The 27,756-nt window shown below is 40.3% G+C and overlaps 1 protein-coding gene across 1 annotated transcript in view; it reads left to right on the top strand.

The window, feature by feature from the left end:
* GPALPP1 (GPALPP motifs containing 1) overlaps positions 1 to 27,036 on the top strand; it is a 57,026-nt gene extending 29,990 nt beyond the window's left edge. Inside the window, exons 5-8 of the mRNA XM_063444711.1 lie at positions 20,232 to 20,360; positions 22,424 to 22,588; positions 24,124 to 24,222; positions 25,939 to 27,036. Of these exons, the coding sequence (XP_063300781.1) occupies positions 20,232 to 20,360; positions 22,424 to 22,588; positions 24,124 to 24,222; positions 25,939 to 26,157 (612 nt within the window). The 3' untranslated portion in view covers positions 26,158 to 27,036. The remainder of the gene's footprint in view (positions 1 to 20,231; positions 20,361 to 22,423; positions 22,589 to 24,123; positions 24,223 to 25,938) is intronic.
* Positions 27,037 to 27,756: the final 720 nt, after the last annotated feature.

Raw genomic sequence — 27,756 nt, forward strand, 5'->3', positions numbered from 1 at the left:
TCCTCCCATATTAAGCTCCACCCGCACATTCTCTTAACCAATCAACACAAATAAGAATTAACTTCCTGTTTGACCGCATGGCTTGTCCAGCACAATGGAGGAGGGGAATACTATATCCTGTATTCTTGCACATGCTCCGTACACTACTGATCGTATCTTGCCTCGTGCAACCAACTGATCGATACGTCAGCATATGCACGTACACATGCCACGTGGTAATCTCGGCCTACTAAATTTATTTTTACCGAGATTCCACCACATTCCCCCCTTTGATGCCTCTTGATATTTTACAATTACTTGAGGCATCACATAACCTTAGTTTTGCTTACACCGCAAGTTACCTTGAACCAGACCAGACTTATCTTATGATGTGAATCTTCAACATTCATCTTCCTGCATTGGTTCTCCTTGATCTAGAGCCTTATACTTGTATATCGCCATTATCTGTGCAGCAGCCTTCCTCTCTGTTATGTTTTCTATCAGGCTTTGCACAGACCTAACTACTAAGGGTATAAGGCACGGTAGGAGTAGACATAACAGTAAAATCAGTAGGACTCCACCTACCACTGCCTTAAGCCCTCCAAACAACTCATACCAGCTACCAAACCAACTACTTGGATTGTACCCTTTCCATACCTGAGTAGGCACATGCGCTAGTTTAACCATATGGCTAGTAAGCTCCGCTATTGCTTGCCCTTCGTCATCTATTTGAAGACAGCAATTGCTTAGGTTAAACTTCCCACATACACCTCCCTCTACTGCCAAAAGGTAATCCAAGGCTAATCTATTCTGATATACTGCTGTCCTCATCCTGGTATTATGTTTCACTAGGAGATTGAGCGCTTGTGATGTTTCATTAGTGATAATTTCAACCACCGCCTGTAATCTTATAATGCGGTTGAGCATATAAATAGGGGTTCTATAACCAAAGGTACCATCTTCTGCCCACGTGGCTGGCCCATAATAATCTATGATACGCTGGGGAGGCCATTCATTATCTTCCCAGGTGCCTATCTCTAGGGGTCCCCTTTTCTTCCTATGATTCACATCATACACCTTAACACCTAAAGTCTCACCTGTTTCAATCGGTAACAAGAAGAAGGATGGTTTGAGCATACCCAACACACATGCCCCTTCCCAGTCCTGTGGCAGCTCCGAATAGGCTTTCTTACCACAGATCCAGTACAAATTTGCTGGGGCTCTCCAGGTAGATGTGATAGATAGATCAAACCACACATCCTTTAAACTGGCATATCTAGCAAACAGGTTAGATGGTTCTGAGACATTTGAAGCCGACCACCAAGTTGTATTCTTAGTATCATCATCATAAGCTTTTTGCCCTAGACAAGTTAATTCTCCTACAGAAGTATTATACATTATTCCTTTCCTTGCTATGCAAACATAACCTATGATGGAGGTCTTTAATCTCCACTCAGATTTACCTCTAACACTCATATGATAATCGGCCTGTGTAGATATTAGTTGGTCAACTGCCTCAGAACCGGACATTACCTCCTTTGCTTCCCAAGGCCATTGGTCTCCCATGTTAGTACCTCCACACACATAGCAGTTGGTAACATTAAGACTACCGGCAATACTTTCAGCTAGGTCAATGAACAGGTTCTTAGCATTATGGGGGATCTTATTATCTATACTCATCTCTTCATAAAAGGAATGGTATACTTGATGAGTCTGGGAGGATACCGTATCAGTCTCTATCCCTATAAACAATAATGTCCCAGGATCTAAACCCGTCCCGTATATCTGAAACCCAAATAAATTGCCATATTTGTCTAAGAACTTGTCGGGATTATTTATAAGTATATGGACTGGGTTGCATTCCATAGACTTACAATATGGGCTAGTCGGTAACTTAGTCACTATCATGTCTTTATCTACTGTCTATCCCCAAGTCGCCCACCCCACACAAGACCAATATGGACAAAAGTTATAATCTTTATTTGGGCATCTGGGACTCACATATTTATTTTTACTACTGGGACAAATATATTTATCGTTAGATCCATACGTCCTCTCCCATCTAAGATCCCCACATACATTCCACGGCTTTCTACCACTTGATATCGCCTTACATGCATCAAATAGCAGAACACCCGAAGAATGTACGGATTCTAACACCGTCTTATTAATTAGGGTCCCCTGAGGATCTCCATTCCTGAGAGTCAACCAAATTGTAGGGGTAGACAAAAGAACAACATAAGGACCTCTCCACTTGGGCCCTAACGGTACATTATTCCACTCTTTAATCCACACTTGATCTCCTGGATGATAACTATGAACAGGGGGATAAATATTCACAGGTAATCTATCTTGTACCCATTTCTGTACCTCCTCCATAGTCTTACCCAACTCTACAACCTGCTGCCGGGTAATTCCTTCTCCCAACTGACTCAAATCCCCCCTTAAGTTACCAAGTACGGGAGGTGGTCGCCCATACATAATTTCAAAAGGAGAGAGGCCCATCCTTCTGGTAGGGGTACTGCGGATTCGCAATAGAGCTATGGGTAAGAGAACGTTCCACTTAAGTTGGGTTTCCTGACACATTTTAGCCAACTGGTTCTTAATAGTTCTATTCATTCTCTCTACCTTACCAGAACTCTGGGGTCTATATGCAGTATGAAGCCTCCACTTTATACCAAGCATATGAGTCAGTTGTTGTAGGCACTGGTGAACAAAAGCTGGACCATTGTCCGATCCTATAGAACAGGGTAGTCCATATCGGGGTATTATTTCTCGTAGCAGGAATCTCACTACTTCTCCTGCTTTCTCTGTACGAGTAGGACATGCTTCTACCCAGCCTGAATAGGTGCACACAATTACCAACAGGTAACGATGTCCACCTGATTTAGGCATCACTGTAAAGTCTATTTGTAGATCGGACATGGGGAGTCCACCCATAAACTGGACTCCTGGTGGCTTTACTGGTCCTTGTCTTGCATTATTTTTAGCACACGTTACACATCTGCGTACAATGGCCTGAGTCAAGTTGGACAATCTTGGTATGTAGAAATGTTTTCTGAGAGATTCTTCTGTACTGTCTCTCCCAGAATGTGTCCCGTTGATAGTTCTGGACAATTTCTACTGCTAGTGATGCTGGTATGACTATTCTTCCATCTTCTAGCTGATACCACTTGTTCTCCAAATACTTTCCCGGTTCAGTCTTTAACCACTCCTCTTCTTGAGTTGTATAAACTGGAGTCCATTGAGACAGTGGGGTTGGTATTAGAGCAGCTATATGCCCCACATACTCCTGTCTTCCTGATTCAGCAGCACGCTTAGCTGCACTATCTGCCATCCGATTTCCTTTGGTTACATCACCATCTCCTCTCAGATGCGCTCGACAATGTATAATACCGACTTCTTTCGGCTCCCACACTGCTTCTAATAGTTGTAGGATTTCAGCTGCGTACTTGATTTCTTTGCCTTCTGAATTCAGTAGTCCTCTTTCTTTATACAAAGCTCCGTGGGCATGAGTGGTTAAAAACGCATACTTAGAGTCCGTATAGATATTCACTCTTAAACCTTCAGCCAATTGTAACGCTCGTGTCAGTGCTATCAATTCTGCCTTTTGTGCTGATGTTCCTTTCGCCAGTGGCCGAGCTTCTATCACCTTATCTATTGTTGTTACTGCATATCCTGCATAGCGGATCCCTTCTTTCACATAACTACTGCCGTCGGTGTAATATTGAACATCGGGGTTCTGGATGGGAAAATCACGAAGATCTGGTCTACTTGAAAATACTTCATCCATTACTTCCAAACAATCATGTTGACTTTCAGTAGGTTGTGGCAAAAGGGTAGCTGGATTTAAGGTGTTTACAGTCTCTAAATGCACTCTTGGGTTTTCACACAACATTGCTTGATACTTGGTCATACGGCTGTTACTAAACCAATGATTTCCTTTGTAATCCAACAACGTCTGTACTGCATGTGGGACTCGTACATAAAGTTCTTGACCCAGAGTGAGTTTATCGGCTTCAGCTACTAGCAGGGCGGCTGCAGCTACGGCTCTTAGACAAGGTGGAAGTCCGCTGGCCACTGCATCCAGTTGCTTAGACATGTAGGCAACAGGTCTTTGCCATGATCCCAAGTACTGTGTCAATACTCCCACAGCCATTCTTTGCTCATGTACGTACAGGTAGAATGGTCGTGTGTGATCAGGTAGACCTAATGCTGGGGCACTCATCAAAGCCTTCTTCACATCTTCAAATGCCGTTTGCTGTTCTTGAGTCCATAAGAAGGGGTCGTGCTCTGTACCTTTGATGGCTGCGTACAGAGGTTTTGCCAGTATCGCATAGCTGGGAATCCATATCCTACAGAAGCCTGCTGCCCCCAAGAATTCTCGCACTTGTCTTCTATTCTTGGGTATTGGTATTTGGCAGACAGCTTCTTTTCTCTCTGGCCCCATAATTCTTTGACCTTCAGAGATATGGAATCCCAGATATTTGACGGTTGGCAAACACAACTGAGCCTTCTTTCTGGACACCTTGTATCCTGCCTTCCAGAGAATGTGTAGTAGATCGTGCGTTGCTTGCTGACATTTTTCTTTTGTAACTGCTGCTATCAACAAGTCATCTACATACTGTAACAATACACACTCTCCTGGGATGGACTCGAAATCCAGTAGATCTTGACTTAGAGCTGAACCAAATAGGGTAGGTGAATTTTTAAACCCTTGGGGCAGTCTTGTCCAAGTCATTTGGCGTTTTGAGCCCGTTACAGCGTTCTCCCATTGGAAAGCGAAGATACATTGACTTTCTGCGGCAATTCGGAGGCAAAAGAAGGCATCTTTGAGATCTAAGACTGTGAAGTAAGTAGCCCCGCCCGGAATTAAAGCAAGCAGGTTATATGGATTGGGTACGACTGGATGTATACTAACAACCGCATCATTGACTGCTCTCAAGTCCTGCACAGGTCGATACTCATCTGTACCGGGCTTTTAAACAGGCAGCAATGGGGTGTTCCAGGGGGAAATACAGAATTTTAGGATACCATACCGTATGAACTTATCCAGATAAGATTGAATGTTCTTCTTAGCCTTCTGCGGGATGTGGTATTGTCTTAGGCTCACTGGATAAACCCCAAGTTTTAGTTCAATTTTTATAGGTGGAATATTGCGGGCCAGTCCTGGTGGGTTGTTCTCTGCCCAAACTCCTGGTATGTTGAATAATGTCTCATCACTCCTAGGGTTTTGGCTAGTCAACACTGTATAAAGTCGCCACTCTTCTTCCTTTGGTACGGATAAAGTCATAATACCTGAAGGTCCATTAAACTTTAAGGATGTTGTTCCATTTGGTAGGAACGTAATCTGCGCTTGTAATTTTGATAGCATATCACGTCCCAGCAATTGGACTGGACATTCAGGCATATAAAGGAATTGGTGTTTTACTACGTGGCCTCCCAATGTACAGAGTCGACTTTTAAGAACCGGTTTTTCAGCACTTCTTCCAGTTGCTCCTATCACAGTAATAGTCCTTCCAGATGGAGGAGCAACTAGATTAGTCACCACTGAATGTTCAGCACCAGTGTCGATCATGAACGCACTCCTTTTTCCCCCTATTGATACATCGACCATAGGCTCCGCTCGACCAAGGGGGATGGAGCCCGGTCGGTATCAATAGTCCTCCATGACCGTGTCAGCCAATCCTACAAAGTCCCTACCTTCTCTATCGCGGGACCTTTGCGCTGCTGGAATATACCTGTCTTCCCTAACACTTCCTCTGTTCCCATTACTCCCTCTATAACCATTACTCCCTCCGGGGCCTCCTCTACCTCTCGCTCTGCCTCTAAAGTTTCCGTAGCCTGCCCTGGGTTGGTCTCTCTCGTACTGCTCTCTTTGTGGACATTCGTTCCTCCAATGCCCTTCTTCCTTGCAATACGCGCATTGATTCCTACTCAAAGGCTCCCTATTCCATCTACTATCGCCTCTATCCAGGCCCCGTCTATCTACGCCTGCGATCGCTACCGCTAGCATATCAGCCTTTTTACGCATCTTGCGCTCTTCCTCTTTCTTACTTTCTGTATCCCTGTTCATATAAACCTTATTTGCTACCTCCATTAGTTGGGTGATGGACATACCTGCAAACCCTTCTAACTTTTGTAGCTTGCGCTTAATATCTCCGTATGCTTGGCTGACAAAGGCGGAGTTAACCATTCGGGAATTGTCTGCGTCTTCCGGATTAAAGGGGGTATACAAGCGGTATGCCTCCAATAATCGGTCATAAAAGACACTGGGCGCTTCATCGCTTTTCTGGATCACCTCAACTGTTTTCGACATGTTAATAGCTTTCTTTCCTCCGGCTTTCATGCCAGCAATTATAGCGTCTCTATAGGCTCTGAGTTGAACCATATCAGCACCATTTACGTTCCAATCGGGATCAGTGTTGGGATAATGTGTTGCGGCCCATGCTGATGGATTGGCTTGGTTTAAAGTACGGGCTTTATCTTCTAATGCTTTAATGGCTGCTTGATTTATTCTTGTCCTTTCCTCATTGTTAAATAAAGTCATTAATAACTGCTGGCAATCAGCCCATGTCGGATTATGCGTCTGTACTATTGAGGTGAACAGATCAGTCATAGCTTGTGGTTTCTCAGTATACGAGGAATTATGGGTCTTCCAGTTTAAAAGATCGGTGGTAGTAAATGGGACATATACGAAGACTGGGTCAGCGTGTGCCATTTGACCTGCGGCATCGATATAAGCTGACCCGGGATTCAGACGAAGAGGCATCTGATAGTGCTTTAATTGTTGGGCACCAGTCAACTGTCGGGTTTGGATGGGGCTACGTAGAGGGGCGTCAGTCATGGGTTCCGGTCGGGGAGAGATAGGGTATGGGGATGTGGGAGGTTGGTTTTGGGAAAAGGTTGTAAATAAAACACTTCGAGTCGAGCTAGATGAAGCTTGACCGGAAGTCTGAAGTGGCGCCAAATCAGGATATTCGTTTCTAATGGGGGTTGGTTCTGATTCCGGAAGGGGAGATTTAGTACGAGGGGGGGTGGATCCTGTACTGGAGGAGGAAGCGGAAGTGGATGAGGGTAATGAGGGGAGGGGTGCAGGACTTCCTGCGTTTGCGTCACTTCCTCTTAACGGAAAGTAAGGGGGCGGCAAAGGGATCTCGGACTCAGGGGGCGTGTCCAAAATGGGCCTAACACCAGTCCTAGTGGACGAACAAGTCCTAGCTACCATGAGGCGACACTGCTCCTCGTGGCATGTCTGGAGCCATTTTGGCGAGTCATTTACGGCCTGTCTCCAACAATCAATATAAGGAAACTGGCCGTAAAGTTCAGGCCTACCTGATACAGCCACGTGTAAGCGCTGTACCAGAGTTGGATCCAAACTGCCACGTGGCGGCCATGCCGCAACCAAAGTAGGCCACTCCCTAGTGCACAAAGTAACCAAACGTACAGGAGACATCTTAACCCCAAAATCACAAGTTTTGAATCCCTTTTTAAAATTCTTCACCATACAACCTAAGGGATCCGGAATCGTTGACTGCGACGCACCCATACTTAACAATGGAACGTCGTCGACAACGAATACTATGCACGCGTACTATTCAACAGTCACACCCGTTTCCTCTGGCAACAGCACCACGTGGTACAGTTCCCAAGTGAAAACGTACACAATAACAATAAACACTCAGGGAATTCCCGTACACACACAGCTGTTACACCAGTCACTATATAATCAATATTATGCCCTTTGGCGTAACTATACAGTCACCCACGCTATAATTCTCTATATACGAATTACCCGTCTATAACACACCCCAGTAACATCGTCTTTTACAAATAGCGGTTACAGTACGGTTAGCATAGGTCAAAGCACAAGTTAAGGTCACAATACAATTATTAGTGGTTATGGTGTTAAAACATGCAATTGACGACAATGATTAGTACTTATATACAGTGTCAGTAAATATACAGGGTTATGGTACCGTGCACTATAATACAGCAACACACTATTAACACTCTCGCTAGACGGCTGAGCTCGCGCTATCTAACAAGATATACACTTTACTAAAACAATCGTTAACACATTTACAATTCCCAACTAAACTATTGGCCAGTACCTTGAATGGACTACCTAAAACTATATACACCCGTTTTGGTTAGCCACACTGCCCAATCACCACATATAGCGAGCTAGAGAACCGAATTTACACAGGCGCCTCTTAGTCGCACTATCAAAAGTCTAGTGGGTTCCAAATTTACACGCCTTCCCACTTAGCCCAGATAGGTTGAGAGCTAGCGAACCGAATTTACACAGGCGCCGCTTAGTCTCCCGGTCCCTCCGACCTAGCGAACGTAATATACACCTTAGAACGCTAGTCTAGACAAGACACCGGTGTCCGGCTAGGGCTATTTACACCAGGACCCCGCCTGACTAACAAAATCAAACGGTCTGACTAAAGAGCGTTCGATCGAGCGGTGCGCCTTCGCTCCTTCCCTCCGACAGAGGGGGCAGATACACAGATTCAAAACCCCTTTGGGCCTACCGCACAATCGGTATACCCCTAGTGGGTCCTGCCGTCTAAAACAGCAGTTGTCTTACCTCCTCGTTCCTGAACCTGAGTTCACACTCATCGACGGGGACACCCCAGCACTTCTCACGTAGAGGCCGATGATCTCCTGGACAACGGCCCAGTGGCGCCGAGACGAAGGGAGGTCCACGCAGAAGTTCAGGGGTGCAGCCGTAGAGAACGTGGGCAAAGATAGACCGTCTCACGCCTCTGCCTCTCAGCTACCGTTGAACGATGAGCTTCCCGGCCAATGCACCAAATGATACCGGAGAAACTGACGGAAGCCAAGCACAGAGAGATGGACACAGGTTTCTTCAGGAAGGAAGAGATTCTTTATTGGATCACCGATCGGGACTCAGAGGGACTAGCGTCACCAAAATACCACAAGTTCTGAGCCCCGGACAATAGTGCAGGCTCCTTATATAGGCATATAACTCCTCCCATATTAAGCTCCACCCGCACATTCTCTTAACCAATCAACACAAATAAGAATTAACTTCCTGTTTGACCGCATGGCTTGTCCAGCACAATGGAGGAGGGGAATACTATATCCTGTATTCTTGCACATGCTCCGTACACTACTGATCGTATCTTGCCTCGTGCAACCAACTGATCGATACGTCAGCATATGCACGTACACATGCCACGTGGTAATCTCGGCCTACTAAATTTATTTTTACCGAGATTCCACCACAAGGTTATCTTCTTTTTTAAAAAAATAATAATATATACATGTGAAGGGTTATTCATGGATTCCTGACAGATATCAGTGTTACAATGTAACTTTTGTTAATTTTGGGGGGAAAAAATGGTTTTGAAATAAAGGTTGTTTCTAAACTCACGACAAAATTTAGAAACTATTTAGCACGGGTGTATTTTGGTGGTTGTGGATGCATAACAGATTTTGAGGGTCAAAGTTAGAAAAAGGTTGTTTTTTGTTTTGTTTGTTTTTTTTCATCATATTTTATATTTTTTTCTATAGTAAAGTATATGATATATGATGAAATAATGGTATCTTTAGAAAGACCATTTAATGGCGAGAAAAACGGTATATAATATGTGTAGGTACAGTAAATGAGTAAGCGGAAAATTACAGCTAAACACAAACACTTTCCCAAACGGTAAGAAAATTGAAAAACGGTCTGGTCACGAACGGGTTAAGAAACCCACCGCAATACAAACATATTTTTGAAGACCTTTCTATGAACTATGCTGTGCTACTTAAATGTCTATTGAGTCTTCATACACTACATTTTTATGTGATTTCCTGACTGCACAAAATGTGTCTATCACCAAATGCTGCAGAGGATATATGTGTGATTGCCGATGTCTGTCTGAAGGTTCTGAACGGAAATAAAAAAAAATCTGCAGACTGACAGCTTCTCAGATCAAATACTTTTGGTGTAATGATGTATGAAATTAAGCTGACTACAAGTTCTAGCTTTATACGAGTAAACTAATGTTAGTATACACTTACAGAGATGGGCATCTGTTTTCTAAGAAACGTATCATACTTTTCTGCAGACTGATAACTCCACTTGCTCAGCAGATTCTTCATATGGTTTTCTGATACTTGGAAATAAATAGACCAAAACATGTCAACACTATCATTAATTCAACAGTAGGACTGCCATATATTATTCTGCGGGAATTTGAAATAAGCTCAACTATAAATATTATGCAGATGGAGATGTGCCCACTCTGCCACATGTATAATTTTATTCTTCAAATGTGAGCATGAAAAATTTTATATATATTATGCAATATGTATTTCAACATTTTGAGTAAATAAAGAATAAAATCGTTTTATAGGATACAAAATCCCACTTGCCAGGTCAAAGGCATATCTACAGCATTTGTGTGTGTGTGTGTGTGTGTGTGTGTGTGTGTGTGTGTATATATATATAATAAAAAAACAAATTGTATAGAGATGGCACTAAAAATAAAATCTAACTTTTATTTTCCAAATTAAATTAATTTGGAAAATAAAAGTTACATATTATTTTTACACCTTTGGAGTCCGGGGAGTGCTGTCTCTACGCAATTTAATATACTATGCCGATAAGCACCGGGCAGAGACACCAGTAAGTGGACTGCAAGACTATTTTTTTTGTGTGTTTTTTTTATTTAATTTTATTTATATATATATATATATATATATATATATATATATATATATATATATATATATATATATATATATATATATATATATATATATATATATATATATATATTACATACATACATATTTACTGTGTTGTGGGTTAACATGTGCATGGAGTGAAAAAACGGTTGTTTGTGCATGTGTAAATCTAGGGGATGAGAAGAAATTGTGTGGAGTATATTTGTGGGTACAACGAGATGGCAGTAACATTACCCTGAGGAGAATACATATTACACCTTCCTCTAATCTCCAAACAGAAGGAGAGATGGGAAGTGGGGACATTTGTGAAATATTTGACACAAAAGTAATAAATCAATGGTAAGTGATATATTCTACTCCATTGTGATCAGCTGTAGGTAGGTCGGCCATATCCCCACCATATTTTCCTGGATATTTGTAACTCCTTCATGCTCATGGGCAGTATGTAGAATTAATATGCTGCTGGAAGAAATCCCCATTAATCATGGATGCCCACTACAATTGCGTGATTCTTTTCAAGCACCATATAAATTCTGCATACTTTAAAATACCATGTTTCACATGGTGCTCAAAATCCTGAAGAAGGTAAAGCGAAAATGTCCAGAACTTTATACAAATATTTCCTAAACCCTTCCATCTTACTGTCCGTTAGGTGCAGTAGTGGTTTCTGTAGCTGATGAAGATCCACCCACTTTTTTCCCTGCACTTATCCAATCAAATGCTTCTCATAGTTAATCTTTGAGGATAGATCTCTAATCCGTACCCTCTCATATGGATGGGAAGTTTTGCTTAGTTTTTGGAATTCAGAGTAAAAAAAAAGTTTATACTTTACAGCTGTATTCGTTCTGTGCTGTCTTTTATCCATTAAAATGAGAAAAAAACTATTATGGACTGCAATTCTTATCAGGCTCAGGCTACCACTGGTTGACGTTGGTTTGAATTATATTCCATAAATCAGATTCTGGCTGAGGCTGGTGAGATTTGCAGTCCAGCATTTTATTTGATGGTACGCAAATTCCCATCAGAAGGCTTGTTTCCAGCCTTGTTGGTAAATAGTTGCTATTGACAACATCTGGTAGCTAGTAGCGGCTATTAATTATTAATTACCAAGCCTGTCATTATATTTTTCCATCTGATAATCTTAGCTGGCGTTGATGACATACTCTTGCAGATTATCTGCTCACTGTGAAAGCACAGAAACAAAATATGCAAGTTGTCACCTTAGCAACCACTCCTTAACAAGGCTCACCCTGAGAATCCTGCAGTGCCTCCCTCCCATCCCACGTCGCTGAAGGGGTTAAAACTCCTTCAGATTATTACCTGAATCCAGCGCCAATGTCCCTCGGCGCTGGGTCAGGCGCCACCCACTCTTCTCCCCCGCCGGGAGAGCTAATGCGCATGTGCTGTAATGGCCACACGCATTAGACCTCCCCATAGGAAAGCATTATTCAGTGCTTTCCTATGGGGATTCCGGCAACGCTGGAGGTCCTCATGCATATAGCATGAGGATGTCCAGCGTCATTTAGAAGACCAAAAGTCATCTAAGAAGCCGAAAGTCCCTCTAGTGGCTGTCTGGTAGACAGCCACTAGAGGAGGACTAAGCCCTGCAAGGTAATTATTGTAATTTATAAAAACTGCTATAATTACACTTGCAGGTTTAAGGGTGATGGGAGTTGGCACCCAGACCACTTAAATGGGCTGAAGTGGTCTGGGTGCCTACAGTGCTCAGTCATGGTCTAATCAAATACTTCTCATAGAGCAGCATTTGATTTGACTGTTTGACCCGTTCATAGTGTATACACAAGCTCTGAGCCGGATGGGGTGAAGAACAGGTGATGGGATTTAAAATGAAAATTTAAAAAAAGGCGGAGGGAGGGAGGGAAGAGCATGTTTATACATATTATGCTGTTTGCTTGAGACTTGAATGTCTTCATGATATTTGTTATACATGTTGCACTTTGATTTATGGGTCATGGGATATGCGAGCCTCATTCTGTATTTATATTATACGTGGTGAACTCTTTAATAAAAAATGTTTTTACCCAAATAATATCTCAGTATGTGAAGTATTTCAAGCAGAAAAGCTACACATACAGACAGCTACCACCATGACCACTTCTAAAAGCAGTTGGAATGACCCTTTAAAGTAGCTCTGTTACCTACTGGTCTGTATATTTTGCAAACATCCCCGGTGGTGAAATAGCCACTTGGTATACAGTGGTGCGTCAGGTATGAGATATGCTTACCTGGACCGCAGGAGTTTCTATAGATATTGTCTCGCAATCTGCAGGACAGTACCCTTGTCCCACAGCCTTAACTAGTAACAGTTTAGAGAAATGTGAAATCGTAACGGTGGTAGCACTGTGCTTTCTAATGCGTGTATGTAAGACAAAGTAGTGCCCAAAGTAGATGTAATGATTTTTTTCTGTCATATGGTGGCAGTACCAGTGGGTTTTGCTCCTTCCTGTGGACAAGCATCTAACAAGCTTAATTAAATCAACAAAACCCCTCCCCCTTGCCCTATAAGAAGGGCTATCCGGCAAAACCAACCTCAGTTTCCTTTCTTGTCCCGAGAGGGAAGGACACAGCATCTGGAGGGTGAGACACACAGGCTGCTGGTCTGGGGGATTCCGGTCCGAGAGCTGCCCGGGCGGTTAGCTGAGAGACCATGCTACCTCCGTTATGGTTACGGAGCAAATGGATACATTGCCTCTTATGCCGAGAAGGTTCCGGCGAATACTTTCTGGAGGCGGTCTTGATGACCTGCGCACAGCGGTGGAACGCACGCCCGGGAGGTGATGCGTTCCACCAAAAGTTTCCGGTGGTGCGCATGCGCATGCCGAAACTTTATTAAAAAAAAAAAAAAAGCGCGAAGTTTGATGCTCGGCATAGATGAAGCTGTGCAGTACCCACTGACAGCATGGATGCTTGCCAGAAGTGGTACGCCGTGTCACCAACCCCCCACACGGTTCAGAGGCATTTTGAGGTGAGGTGAATTAATCTTTCCTTCAAAATGATCTCTGTAAAAGTTTAGACACTTCATTTGCAAAGTGTGAAGCCACGTGGTAAGAAGAGGACGAAGATGACGGTATATGTACCCACTTTATGCACTATGATGAATTGCTGTGAGCAGTATAGGTACTCTCTATATGCTCTATGACGAATTGCTGTGAGCAGTATATGTACTCGCTATATGCACTATGACGAATTGCTGTGAGCAGTATATGTACTCACTATATGCACTATGACGAAGTGCTGTGTGCAGAAGATGTATGCAATATATGCACTACGATGTGTTGCTGTGAACAGTATATGTAATCACTATATGTTCTATGACGAGTTACTATGAGCAGTATATATACTCACTATATGCACTATGATGAATTGCTGTGAGCAGTATATGTACTCGCTATATGCACTATGACGAATTGCTGTGAGTAGTATATGTACTCACTATATGCACCATGACGACTTGCTGTGTGCAGAAGATGTATGCAATATATGCACTACGACGTGTTGCTGTGAACAGTATATGTAATCACTATATGTTCTATGACGAGTTACTATGAGCAGTATATATATACTCACTATATGCACTACGACGTGTTGCTGTGAACAGTATATATTCTCACTATATGTTCTATGACGAGTTACCATGAGCAGTATATATTCTCACTATATGCACTATGACGTGTTACTATGTGCAGTATATATTCTCACTATATGCACTATGACGTGTTGCTGTGAACAGTATATGTAATCACTATATGTTCTATGACGAGTTACTATGAGCAGTATATATTCTCTCTATATGCACTGTTGTGTTGCTGTGAACAGTATAGGTTACCACTATATGTTCTATGACAAGTTCTGTGAGCAGTGTATGCACTCACTATAGGCACTATGACGAGTTGCTGTGCACAGTATATGTACCCACTATATGCTCTGTGTGTGAGTGTCTAAGATGACTCGGCCTCAGTAGGGTACACACTATAAAGTCCTTGTATAAGGACAAGAACCTCTTTAGATGTATCCACTAGATGCTCTATGTCGCATTGTTTTGTTATCCACTCGACCTTAGTAGATGCACCCACTATATGCTCTATGCCGAGTTTGAAGTGTGGCCTCCGCTTCATTAGTTGTATGCACTGTATTCGTTAAGAATGAGAACTCAACCTCCGTGCATGCTCTGTTAGGAGTTACTTGAGGACTCAGCCTTAGTATATGCATCTACTATATACTCTGTCGAGTTGATGGGTGGTCTCAACTTTAGTAACCACTATAGGCTATTTTAGGGGGGTTCTTTTCCTTTTATATACTCTATAAAAAAAAAATAAAAAAAAAGCCTCACTAGTTTATGGGATATAGGTATACTCTATATGCCTTATGTATGAGGTACTGGGAAGACAGGGCCTCAGTATATGTCTTCACTAGTTTCTCTATGGATGAGTTACCAGGAGATGTATGCTCATTAGACGGTATAGAGATGGCATCTTCACAGTAGCTCATATATCTATATCTGTATCTATATCATCTCCACAGGAGTTGCGTAACCCTGGTATATGGCATAGGTTGTGTAGGTATGCTTTCTGTTCATACAAGATTCAGTATAGGTTACTGATATCTCTGGCAATTTGGACGGTTAACGAACACACACAATGTAGGTGTTTTTTCATCAACACACTGCAGAACAGGATTAACCTCTGCCCCAGTCGTTTCAGAAATTGCAGTGGTCTAATAAATTCCGTTACTTGTAGCAGGTGATTAGCGTGTAACCTCGGTACTGTCTAAAGAAGTACTGTTGTGTATATTAAGGCGATATTTTAATTTTTGGAGATTAGACTGAGCGTACAGAGGGAAAAATTTCTGAGACCGACGTTTCCCCAGCAATCCATTTATTCTATTGCCTATTCATAAGAGTCCCTAGATCTCGTAACATGTTAAAAAAGAAATCCCACTGTTTTCTCTCCCCGATCATAGAAGAAGGGGTGTTGGTAGTAGCGGATCCAATTTTCAAATTAGATAGAGTTCATTTCAGGAAGTCTGTCTTCCGTCTAATGTTTTCTGGTTGGGGATCGCTACAGATGCTCTTTTTTAATCCCCTTCATGTTTCGTGGTAATGATTAAGGGAAAATCCGCAGATTCCAGGGGTTTTAAGGTGTATTGCCACCCTTCATCTCTTCATTCCGTAGATATGGCAGAAGGCTGTAAATTTTCATGCGCACTCTTCTACAGGGTTGGTACATCAACCGGCAGGGAGGAACCGGTGTAGGCGCTCTCTCTCTCTCCTGCATGCGGTTATCTTGCTGAGGTGCAAATTCATCTAGTAGATATTTCGGTAGTTCCTTTCAGAGGGATTGACATAGCCGTCTAGCTCAGAGAGGGTATTTGGAATTAGGAAGTTTGGTCCTTATGTCCGTGTAATTTGACTCTCTGGAGTGGAAAATTGTTGTTCCAGCCAGGGCTCTGTTGACAAACTTTTCAACGACCAAGTCACTTCCTGTTTCAGTACAGGTCCCTCGGTGATGGATTACTCTCTTTGTAATGTGTCTTACTTCCGCTTACGTTTTTTCTAGTTGTCTTAGAAAATTAGGTCTATCGGAGCCTTATCCTGGTTCTTATTCCATGCTGAGCATAAAGATTCTGATTCCCAAACGTTCAAAGCTCTATCGGTCTCATGATGTATAGGGATCTACCCTAGTGGTTCTGTAGAGTTTCAGGTTGATAGCCTGACTACGGCTAGGGTTCTTCTTCGTCATCTAGGTCTGCGGGAAGATTTGTTTGGCTATGTTGCTTGGCAACTATATATCCTGTTTAAAGGTCTACTTTCTGATAAGGGTAAGAATTTTTTTGGGGGGATTTTGGGAACACCCCTGCTGGTGTGTTTCATTCGTCTAAAAACCCTTGCTTTAATGTCTTCTGGTTTTTTGTTCGGCAGGCTTCGGCGTTTTCTGCTTTGAGGTACAGGCCTTCAAGCCTGAGAATCCTGCTGTTCTTAGAGTTTACATCCAGATTTTAAGCTTGAGGTTTTTTGTAATCTGCCAGGTCCAGACATCCTCCTAGAGTTCTGTTTTCCCTTCCTGGTATTTTTGTCCTTGAATTTTGATATATTTTTTTAAAAAAAAATTTTAACACCCGTTCGATCCTGTTAAAGGGTTTCCCTTACAAGTTTTGTTTCTCCAGGACACCTTCTTGGGGGCCATCTTATCGGCTAATAGGTTCAGAGAGCTTCAGTCGTTTTTCATCCCCAGATGATTTTTCAGTATTGCTCATGGACACGGTGGTTCTTCACGCTAAACATTTTTTTTTCCCTACGGGTTGGTACTAAGTGTAGCTTGAAGGAGCTTTGTAATGTCTCTTTTCCTAGGACTGAAGAGCTCAGTTATTCTGGTCCTCTGTTTGTTAGCCTCCCATAAAAGGTGTAAGGATACAGTGATTCCTGCAACTCTTTTGTTTCATTTGACTCAGGCGAGTATGTTGGTTGGCCATTTTCTCCCGGTGGTCTTCAAGTTCCGGCTTCTCTCAGGACGCTTGGAGTATTGGCTGCCTCTGGGCCAGTAAGAACACTTGTTTTTTCTAGTGGCCTTCTGTTAGGCACCATCTTGGGCTTCCATTCCACATTTTCATAAAGCTCTACAGGTTAGAGATGTTCTCATCCTCTGAAACTGCTTTTTAGGCGTATAAGATGCGACCTACGGTGACATTGAACCCACCCTAGTTAAGGATCTTGCTATATCCCACTGGTACTGCCACCATATGACAGAAAAAACTGAAATTTTTACTTACCGTAAATTCTTTTTTTCTTAATATGGTGGCAGTACAGCTTCCCTCCCTCTATTTTACATTATCTTGATTCAGTATGAGTTCTATTTGGGATTTTTCTTGCTACTTACTGAGGTTGGTTTTGCCGGATAGCCCTTCTTATAGGGCAAGGGGGAGGGGTTTTGTTGATTTAATTAAGCTTGTTAGATGCTTGTCCACAGGAAGGAGCAAAACCCACTGGTACTGCCACCATATTAAGAAAAAAAGAATTTACGGTAAGGAAAAATTTCTGTTTTCAGCGCAGTCAATGGGATTATTTCAGAAGGATTTTATCTTTATGAAGTACTGAAATAATTGGGTAGGGTTTTGGGGGGAGGGGTGGCAGATCCTCTTACATATTATTATTATTATTATTATTATTTTTTTTTTAAAATAAATTATGTATATTGATTTTTGGGTGAGAAGTTTCACTTTTTTATTTGGATGAGCAGCAATTTTTGGTCAGACTCAACTTAACTTGCCTGCTGTTGTAGATGACCGTAGAATCTGACCCAATATTTAAAACTCTTTCAGATGTGATTGTATGCTATGCCACATATAAATTATGGAATGCTTGAGCTTCATTTCTGTAGGGAGGGAGGGAAGGGAAGGGCTTACAAGTCAGTTACAAAAAAGGCTGCAGGGACAAAGTCTTTGTACTATAACTACTTCAGTAAGATGAAATGGTCATGACCTTTAGAATAATAATTTAGATATTTTCAGGATAACACTGGTGGATCTGGGAACCCTTGACAAAAGACTAATGTCAGCTTGGTCAGGCCTACTGTGATCACACTGTATTTTATTGCATCACTGTCCAGTCCTGCTGTAAGGTGCTCTAATGGGGACAACCAGCATGCCAAACCCCACAACGAGCATGGATCACTTGTGGAAAAACTTAAAATGAAAGAAAACAGCGCTGGCATTTGGTTGGGCAAGGTATTGAGTAGCTGGAGCATCGCAGTGCATTTATGGTACTGATGCTGACACAGCCTAGTTTACAGATTATTTTGTGCAGCTTGGTTTAAAGCCAGAGCTGCTTAAAGGGACACTGTAAGAACCATATCTAGTACAGCTCGTCATAGAGATTATGTTGCAAAGAGTTTTTGGGCACTGAGCAAACTGACTAGCATTTTTAAAGTTTGACCAAAACAATTCTAACTGAATTACTGCATACATTGTGAAGGTAGCATGTTTTATTATTTTTAAATGATACATCTTTTTTTATACTCATTTTGTTAAATGTGATTCTGTATCTTTAATGGAATCTGTTATGTTCTGCACATTTGAAACAGTTTGGACTGGTTCCCTGTGCGGGAATGTAAGAGAAATGCTAATTTATCTGTCACTTTGGATTGCAGAGTTCTGTTCCACTCCGCTCCCTTTCTGACAGATCTGGAAGCTGCAGCAACTGAGAAAGTACTACCTCTAGTCTGGCTTAACATGAAATAAACCTGTGAGGCAGGATATAAAATGAACGCTCCCACTCCGTACTAGAACATCGCTATATTAGATGAAGGATGCTTAAGGACATCAAATTATAGAAAGTGTCCTCAATACTAATTTTGATGAGAGCTCAAAATGTTCATCAAACCTAATTCTGCCCATTGGTAAATATACTGACAGTCTTCTCCCTAAATTGAACAATTTTCTCAGTGAATTTTGTAGTCTTTCATTACTGCTGTTTACAAACTCTTCAAAGTTGTGAGTTATTTAATGTTTTGTTTTTCTTTTTTCTTTTATATTTTATTTATAATTTTTTTCTTAATACATGTATATCATATTCACAATTGTTATACAAAATTTCCATTAATACAGCATTAATATACATTCATATTAATTATCTATAGCTTTAGCTATATATCACAATCCAAAAAAAAAAAAAAAAAAGCCATAAAACATTAAGTTGCATTTATGAGAATCGGTGTAGGTCCAATCCCAGTCTAACAATTCACTATTATATAAAACATTTGGAAGTCTAGGGTAACCATGAATCTCTCAGATTTCTAATAGAAAAAATATATATAGGATTGGATCTTATATTAGAACTTTATCAAATTTATCAATGTTTTGTTTTTCTAATTCAAAAATATATTTGTTGACCTAGGAGTGAATTGGCCGTGTGTTACTAAAACCAATGATAAGCTGCCAATCAGTATAGTTTTATCACCTGATGTAGTGCATCTACCTACATTAAAATAGCAGCAGCTATAATGATAATTTGACACACTGTAGGCCTGTGTAGTGCACACACTAACCATACTGGGTAATGGCTAGCAGCTGTTGGTATACACAGCTAGCAGCTTTCATACACACTCCTAGACGCACAAAACCTAAAGTGAAGATTACTAGGGAGGAATGTAAACATGAAAACAAAAATATGAGCAAATTTCCCCATGAATGCAGATTTTTCATATTATATAGGCTAGAAAATCAGTGTTCACAAATCACTACAAAAAAATAATAAATGAAAGACGGGGGAAAAAATCTTAAGTGTAGCATGTAAAGAAAACTGCAAGACAGAGCATGGAAAGTGCTGGTCTGTACTGTATTAGGAAATAGAACCACTTGTCCCTTTTCCCTGCCCTTTAAAAAAAAAAAAAAAAACACAACAACATTGTATCTAATTGTATTAATTAGTATTCAGACTGAAGTGATTCTGCATGAAATTCCATGGAAAGACTGTAACACCATTAACATGTTCTTTGTCACATGATCTGAAGTTTGTCCTTTGTTCGCAGGTAGAGAGCAGCGGAGATGAACATATCATTGGGCCAGTCCCTACTGGAAGGCCTGTTACATCCAGTGTTGCTGAGGATATTGAACGCAGGGCTTGGAAAATGAAACAAAAACTAACTGGAAATGATGATGTAAGATTTTGGGAACTCCGATGTAGATATGTATATTTATAGGATGTAAATATTTGTTATGCAACCCTCCTGTAATAGCACAAAGTGTTCAGAATGCTCTTCTCCGCTAGTACTTAATGCTGTAGGAATGAGAAGACATGTTGTAACATAGATATTAGAATTAAGAAACTGTGTTACACGAATAGTAAATAATATCCATACCGAGTATTTATCTTTCTGATTAATAACTGTCACAGCAATAAAATGGAACTGTCCCTTCCTTGCTCTTTAACCACACAATAGCTAACTTAAAGTTAGAAATATTAATTATGTTTTTGGGTTGCATCTCGTTAATGTCAGGGCACAACAAGGCACAGAAATGTAATTCAGTCTAACACCCGTAGTGCCCTGTGTATTTTCCTGAAAGCAATGCCAGAGTGCCCTCATACATATAATACACTTACATTTGCAGTATTCCTTAACACCGTAAACTATTCATGCTTGTTTACTGGGCAAATAGAAGGGATACTATCGCTTACATAAAACATTCACAATTTCTTTTTGTGTAGTCCCCTCCCTCCCCCCCCCCTTCCAGCAAAAAGGACAGGAAACAGATCTGTGGCATATTTATTATAAAGACCACCAACTCCCTATCTAACCCATAGAAGAGGAGTGGTAGCACAATGCTGCCTTGGTTATTAATCGTTATGAAAAATATACATTTTCTGGTCAAACTGTGGCAGCGTTAACTAATGAGTAATCCTCCAGCTATACATGTAATTGGAGGCACAGCTCTAAATGGTTTAGATCTTAGGTAAAAGGGTAAAAAAAAAACTAGTACTAAGCTCCAGTAACATAATGAACCTTTCCCAATTAGGTGCCAAATATACAGAAATTCTGAGTATGATCAGTACTAAATATACTTATGCAAGAGTTCTTTTTCCAGTCCTTTCTGTGATGAGCAGGAGCTACTAAAAATGTGCAAATTTAATGACATTTTGTGTAATTTTATGTACGGATGAGCGATCCACCCAAGCAAGATTTACCTGAGGAGTCTTGAAGAGGCACTGTTAACCCCGCTCCCCACAATGAGTATTTCATAAAGATAAGAAGATCTTTATGAGATACTCTTTTTTACTGTGTTGGAATTTTACTGAGAACCCACCCCAGTTAAAAGACATACTAAGACAACCATGTAATTTCCCCCAGCCATTACATTTTCTATGGAGGATCTTGCAGCCTCCCAAGATCCTCCATAGACCTCAGTGCTATACTCTAGCGCATCTGCGAGATTACAGCACTGACGTCAGCTCCTGGCAGCTAAAGAACTAGAAGCTGAAGAGGAGCAGCAGGAGGATGATGGCGGCGCCCATGAAGGACAGGTTCAGGCAATTCTCACCTTTCCATACCTCCTGCTGTAAGACTCCTCAGGTAGATTTTCCTTAAGGCTATTCAGGTAAAACTTGGACAAATCGATTAGTCCGTGTATGGATTAAAAGGCATTTTATTCTTGCAGGCCATTCAGAACGAATATTTGCACATGTCTAGGAGCTACCCATTAGTAACTGCTGCCAAGGTTTGATCGGGAGTTTTGTTTTCCTATCCTGCAAGATTTCTTACTGTTGGAGTACTGCAATTGGTAATACCAAATGGTATAATAAAAAAAACAATGCAGGCATGATCACTTTTCTAACAGCAGGGAATTGGAGAATTGAGAGAGAAAATAGATTTCTCTGCGTCAACACCTTAACCTTATTGACAAACTTGCCTAATGTAAGCAACATAATGGACATCTTTCTAACACGATATTGTTTCCATAGTAACTTTATTATGTCAGTTGCTCAAAAAGAAACAAAAAAAGAAACAATGGGTAGAGCATGATTCATATGGGAAATGTATTTGATATGTCAAGAGTTAAAGTCATCATTAAAATCAACGAATAGGATTTTGTTTCTCTGGCTAGAATACTCTTCAATTTAAAAGCTAACAGTTGCATTCAGTTTTTGTGTGTGCATTCCTTAAACTGTTTAGATTACCAGATTTAAATTACATTTTGTTTAACGCGCCTGTGCTTTATATCTTAGGATGGGTCTAAGAAAATTTCCAGAGAGTCATGGATGACAGAACTCCCCCCAGAGATGACTTCTTTTGGACTTGGTCCTAGGAGTTTCAAGAGGAAAACAAATGAAAAATCAGGAGATAGAACAATTTGGACAGATACCCCAGCAGACCGGGAAAGAAAAGCAAAGGTAAATTTGAGAAATTATATTTTTTTTGGTTTTCAACTTAAAGTTTATTAAGCTTTCACAAGATTAGAAACCTCAGTGGGGGTACAAAATGGTCTACCTGATACCACCATATATCTTAATACATGATCAGTTACTCCTTGGCTGGATGCGACATGACAGTAAACCAATTACCGTATATACTCGAATATAAGCCGAGGCACCTAATGTTACCACAAAAAAATGGGAAAACTTATTGACTCGAGTATAAGCCTAGGGTGGGAAATGCAGCAGCTACTGGTAAATCTCTAAATAAAATTAGCTCCCAATAAAATTACATTAATTGAATATTTATTTACAGTGTGTGTATATAATGCAGAGTGTTTGTGTAGTGTGTGTGTTTCTGAAGGGATATAATTTGTGCAAAATTATTTTACATTTATTTTTAATATTTATATGTTTTGGTTTGGTTTTGTCCCCCCTCCCTGCTTGTTACCTGGCCAGGGAGGGGGACCCTGGTGGTCCAGTGGTATGTACTGAGCAGTGTGGGGGCCATCAGCAAGCTGTTACTTACCATTTCAGGAGCTCCCTTCATCTTCCTGTGTAAATCTTGCGTTCTGCGTGCCACGCGGAGCGTTGCCATGGTAACCCGTGGAAAAGCTCTGACGGCCGCAGGACTCGTGAGATTTACACAGGGAGATGAAGGGAGCTGCTGGGAAGGTAAGTAACAGCTTGCTGCCGCCCCCCCAGGACCGCCGGGCTTGTAATGAGCCTGGCGGTCCTGGTTTGTATTATGGCAATGTAAGTTGCCATAATACAGACCCTGACTCGAGTATAAGCTGAGGGGGGCTTTTTCAGCATAAAAAAAGTGCTGAAAAGCTCGGCTTATACTAGAGTATATACGGTATGTGATATACTAAACAATAGATGTATTTTTCACTGCCATTATTCCCTAGGTAGTATTTGAAATACTATTTTCTTTTGTTGTGATCAAAAGTAAACAAAAGCATTGTAATTGTAATTATTTTATTTTTGGGGGGAATTGAGAATTTACTTGTAATTCCTTGCTTTGTATTGTCTAATTTGTGCATAGAAGCCAAAATCCATACAATAAATGATTTGCTGAGCAAAATACATTTTGCTAGACAATTCAAATAGCTGTTCTTCTGTATGTATATTGCTTAAACATACACAAATTAGGAATAGGATCAAGTTGGTGCCCATTAGAATCCTGTAAAACGTGCTCTCTTTTCATCAGTCAACCAGGCAGGGCTAGACTTCATGTAATTGGGGGGAAAAGATCATACACAAATGAAACTCCAAACCAGATGACAGTCACGATTGGTAGCTTTATATTTACACTTGATCAGTTGATTTCATCTTCAGAGGCCTGTCTCATTATTTAAGCTCTGTAGCAGGAATGATGTGCGTGTATATATATTGCCCTAAACATCTTCAGTCCGGAAAGCTCATTTTAATAATTGGTGAAATTTTGCTGGCTGGGTCACTCTGTCCCTCATAACTTTAACTTATTTTCTTGATGTGTTTTTGTTTCCTAGGAAAAACAAGAAGCCAAAGTGTCCAGCAGTAAAGAGGAAGAGAAAGCACCGCTGTCAGAAAGAGATAAACGACTGGCAGGTCAAGTATCAACTTATAATGTAAGTGTTCAATTGAAGGAAATAAATGTAAGAATAATTTTTTTTTTATAAATAAATGTTATTGCATTATTTTAACCCTAAACTATAACTTGTCCAAAATCCTCTCCCTCATTGAATTAATATTATTGCCAAGAACGAAGACATTTTCTATGTTTTTCTATGTCTTCTGGTATTTGTCTTCTTCGTATGGGTCTGGGTTAAATGTTCAGATTTCTCATCCTCATTGCAAAATCACACTAAGATGTGCTCAGGTTTAGGCTAGACCAAGGCAATCTATGACACTTATTATTTTACTTCAAGACGTCACTTTTAGGGCGGGAGGAATGTACAGGGCTTAATAGGACACTTGCTGCAGCATTAAGGGACACTACAGTCATCAAAACAGCTTTAGTGTATTAAAGCAGTTTTGGTGTAGAGTTAATGCTCCTGCAGTCTCACTGCTCAAGTATTTACCATTTAGGAGTTAAATCACTTTGTTTATGCATTATTCGTTACACCTCATTGCATGTGACTTACACAGCCTTTCTAAACACTACCTGCAAAGAGTCATCTAATGTTTATACTTCATTTATTGCAAATTCAGTTTAAAATGGAATTTCTTATCTCCTGCTCTGTTGATAGCTTTATAGACACTGAAGGAGCCTCCTCTGTGTGATTAAAGTTCGATTTACATAGCAGGATATAAAAACTTTTAAAGTAAGTTATATCTGATTGAAAATGTAACCATTTCGTTTCCATGCAGACTGTGTCAGTCACAGCCAGGGGAGGTGTGGCTAGGGCTGCATAAACAGAAACAAAGTTACATAGCTGAAAAGAGACTTGCGTCCATCAAGTTCAGCCTTCCTCACATATGTCTTTGCTGTTGATCCAAAAGAAGACAAAAAAAAACCTAGTCTGAGTTGCTTCCAATTTTGCAACAAACTAGGAAAAAATTCCTTCTTGACACCAAAATGGCTGTCAGATATTTAACTCCTAAATGGCAGGGAATTACACAGTGAGACTCCAGAGGCATGGTCTATACAAAAAAAAACTGCTTCATTAAGTGAAGTTGTTTAGGTGACTATATTGTCCCTTTAATGTAGTGGTTCTGTTGTAAATGCTGCCTTTTCATATTGCTGCCTAATAACACTCCTAGGTGCAGTCACTCAGATGGCCACTATGGGGGCTTTCTAACCTACGCTCAGCTTCTCCACGCTCTGCATGGAAACTCTGAATGTTCCCCATAGAGATGCATTGGCTCCATGCATCTCTATGAGAAGATGCTGATTGTCAGGGAGCGCTGTGTTTTGCCTATGGAAAAGCATTGGATTGTCTGAGATCAACAAGATTGATGATCTCAGCCATTGAAGCAGGGCCAGCTGCGACAAGAACAGTGTGGCTTAGGAGAAAAGATGGGTGAAAACTACTTTTTACTGAGAACCAAGGGGGCGAGGGGGGCGTAAACTAAACAGCCACTTCAGGACTATAGTGTCAGGAATACATGTTTGTATTCGTGTCACTATAGTGTTCCTTTAAATATTAAATAAAGGGATAAAAGCACAGATCATGCAGCATTTCTAGTTTAAAAACCACATACAATATAGAGTACTAAAAATGAACACTTGTGGCCAACATTATCAAATGTATTTTTAAAATGTATATTGATCTGATATGATGGCTTATTTACTTGTAATTACATTTTAGCACAAGGACTTAAAAATAAAACATTTCTTTTAGGACTCCAAGCGATCTCACTCACTGCTAGACCTTCATCGAAAAAAGTTGAAGAGGAAAGCAGAGGACGATAAAAATAAGCCACAGGAGAGAAGAGCATTTGACAGAGACCAAGACCTTCAAGTCAACCGTTTCGATGATGCCCAGAAGAAAGCTTTGTTGCGGAAATCCAAAGAATTGAATACTAAATTCTCACATGGGAACAGCAGCATGTTCCTTTAAGGGATGAAAGAGGCTTACATAATGCACATACAAACTATATATCCCTTATCTGCTGAACAGTTTTCCAAAATACTTCCTTTTTAAGACATGCAATAGGCAATCATTCACAAAATTTGTTTTAAAAAGAAAGTAAAGTAAACTCAAATGTGTTTTACAGTTTTTTTTGTTTGTTTTTATGAGGAAGTAGATCTTCAAAAACTGGTTCAATAAGCTTTAATTTTTTTATGATGGTCAAGAACTCAACCATGGACTTTTCTGGTTTGGGGCATCCTATCAGCTGGAGATTGACATTACATTTAAATAAACACATGTTTTAAACGAGTCATTGGATGCAGGTGTATATTTAGTAAATTTTTATATCTGCTGTTCTTAATAGTCATCAAATATATGTCCAGTATAACCACTGGTGAGCATGTTGCTTTAGATTTATTGCACAGACGTTTCAGAGTGAATCCAAATATTGGGGATATTGGAACTCCATTGTTGCAGCTATTTATGTGTTCTTTATTAGTTTTTTTATTTTTTTTATTTTTTTATTTAATGCAGAGTTCAGATCATCGCTAAGCACAAAAAAAACAAAGCACAATGTTATGCATGTATAATCATTTTGTATTGTGGTCGTAACTCTAGTAATTGATGTGCATTGGGGTAAGTCTGCGTAATTTCCATGGCCGTGGCACCTTGTTTTTTTTTTTTTTTGTATTGTGTTCTGTTTTGTGTATTGCTAATTGTCCTATCATTGCACATGCCATCCACATAGTAGCTGCCAGTGAGTATGTGTAAATAAATCTATGTAAAGGAGATCAGGTAAATATGAGTTTCTGAAAGTTTGGGCTTTTTTTAACAAATGTGATAATGAAATAAATATGTGAGAAGCAAAATTACAGTTTGTCTTTATTTAGTGTTTAATTTTGTTTGGATAAAATAAATGGCATATTGATAATTTGAATTATAATTCTGAGTTTGCACAATCTTTTAAAGGCTATTTATTGATTCATAAAGATTAATCTACAAACCATTATAATAAGCTAAAATAAAAATGGTGACGTAAATATGGTTCATCGAAAGAGTGAAAATATGTTAAAAGGAAAAGTCAGAAAAAAAGAAAGCAAGAGGTGGGACAGTATGGGGAATACTTATAACAAAAGCTTTTTTTATTTTTACCATAAGTAATGTTTTCATTGAGCTATCAAAGCACATAGTGAGCTATTGATATCCAGAGGCTAATGTTCCAAATGGGATCTTTATTGTGCCTGTATTCTAAGTTTGTCCTCTTGTAACCCAGTGAGATTGGGTTTTAATGAAATCATCAAAGGCAGAACTTTCGGTAGCATAATTAGATCCTTTAGAACAACACCAAGAATTGTTTTTTATACTCATGTGACGCCCCAGAAATGCACCATTGCTGATCCCAGTGATTTCAAAGTTAGTGTTTCCTCTAAGTGAAGATCCTATTTTAAGCATCAAGGGCACTGATATTTCCTTAGATTGCATATAAGCTAATAATTTCAGGAACGGTTGTTTATCCTTGTCTGGTGCATTTTCTCTAAAATGTTTTCAGTACCAGCAGTTAATTGTGTAGTAATTAAATCATTCTTT

This window comes from Pelobates fuscus, chromosome 1 (genome assembly GCF_036172605.1).
Source record: "Pelobates fuscus isolate aPelFus1 chromosome 1, aPelFus1.pri, whole genome shotgun sequence".
Lineage (NCBI taxonomy): Eukaryota > Metazoa > Chordata > Amphibia > Anura > Pelobatidae > Pelobates > Pelobates fuscus.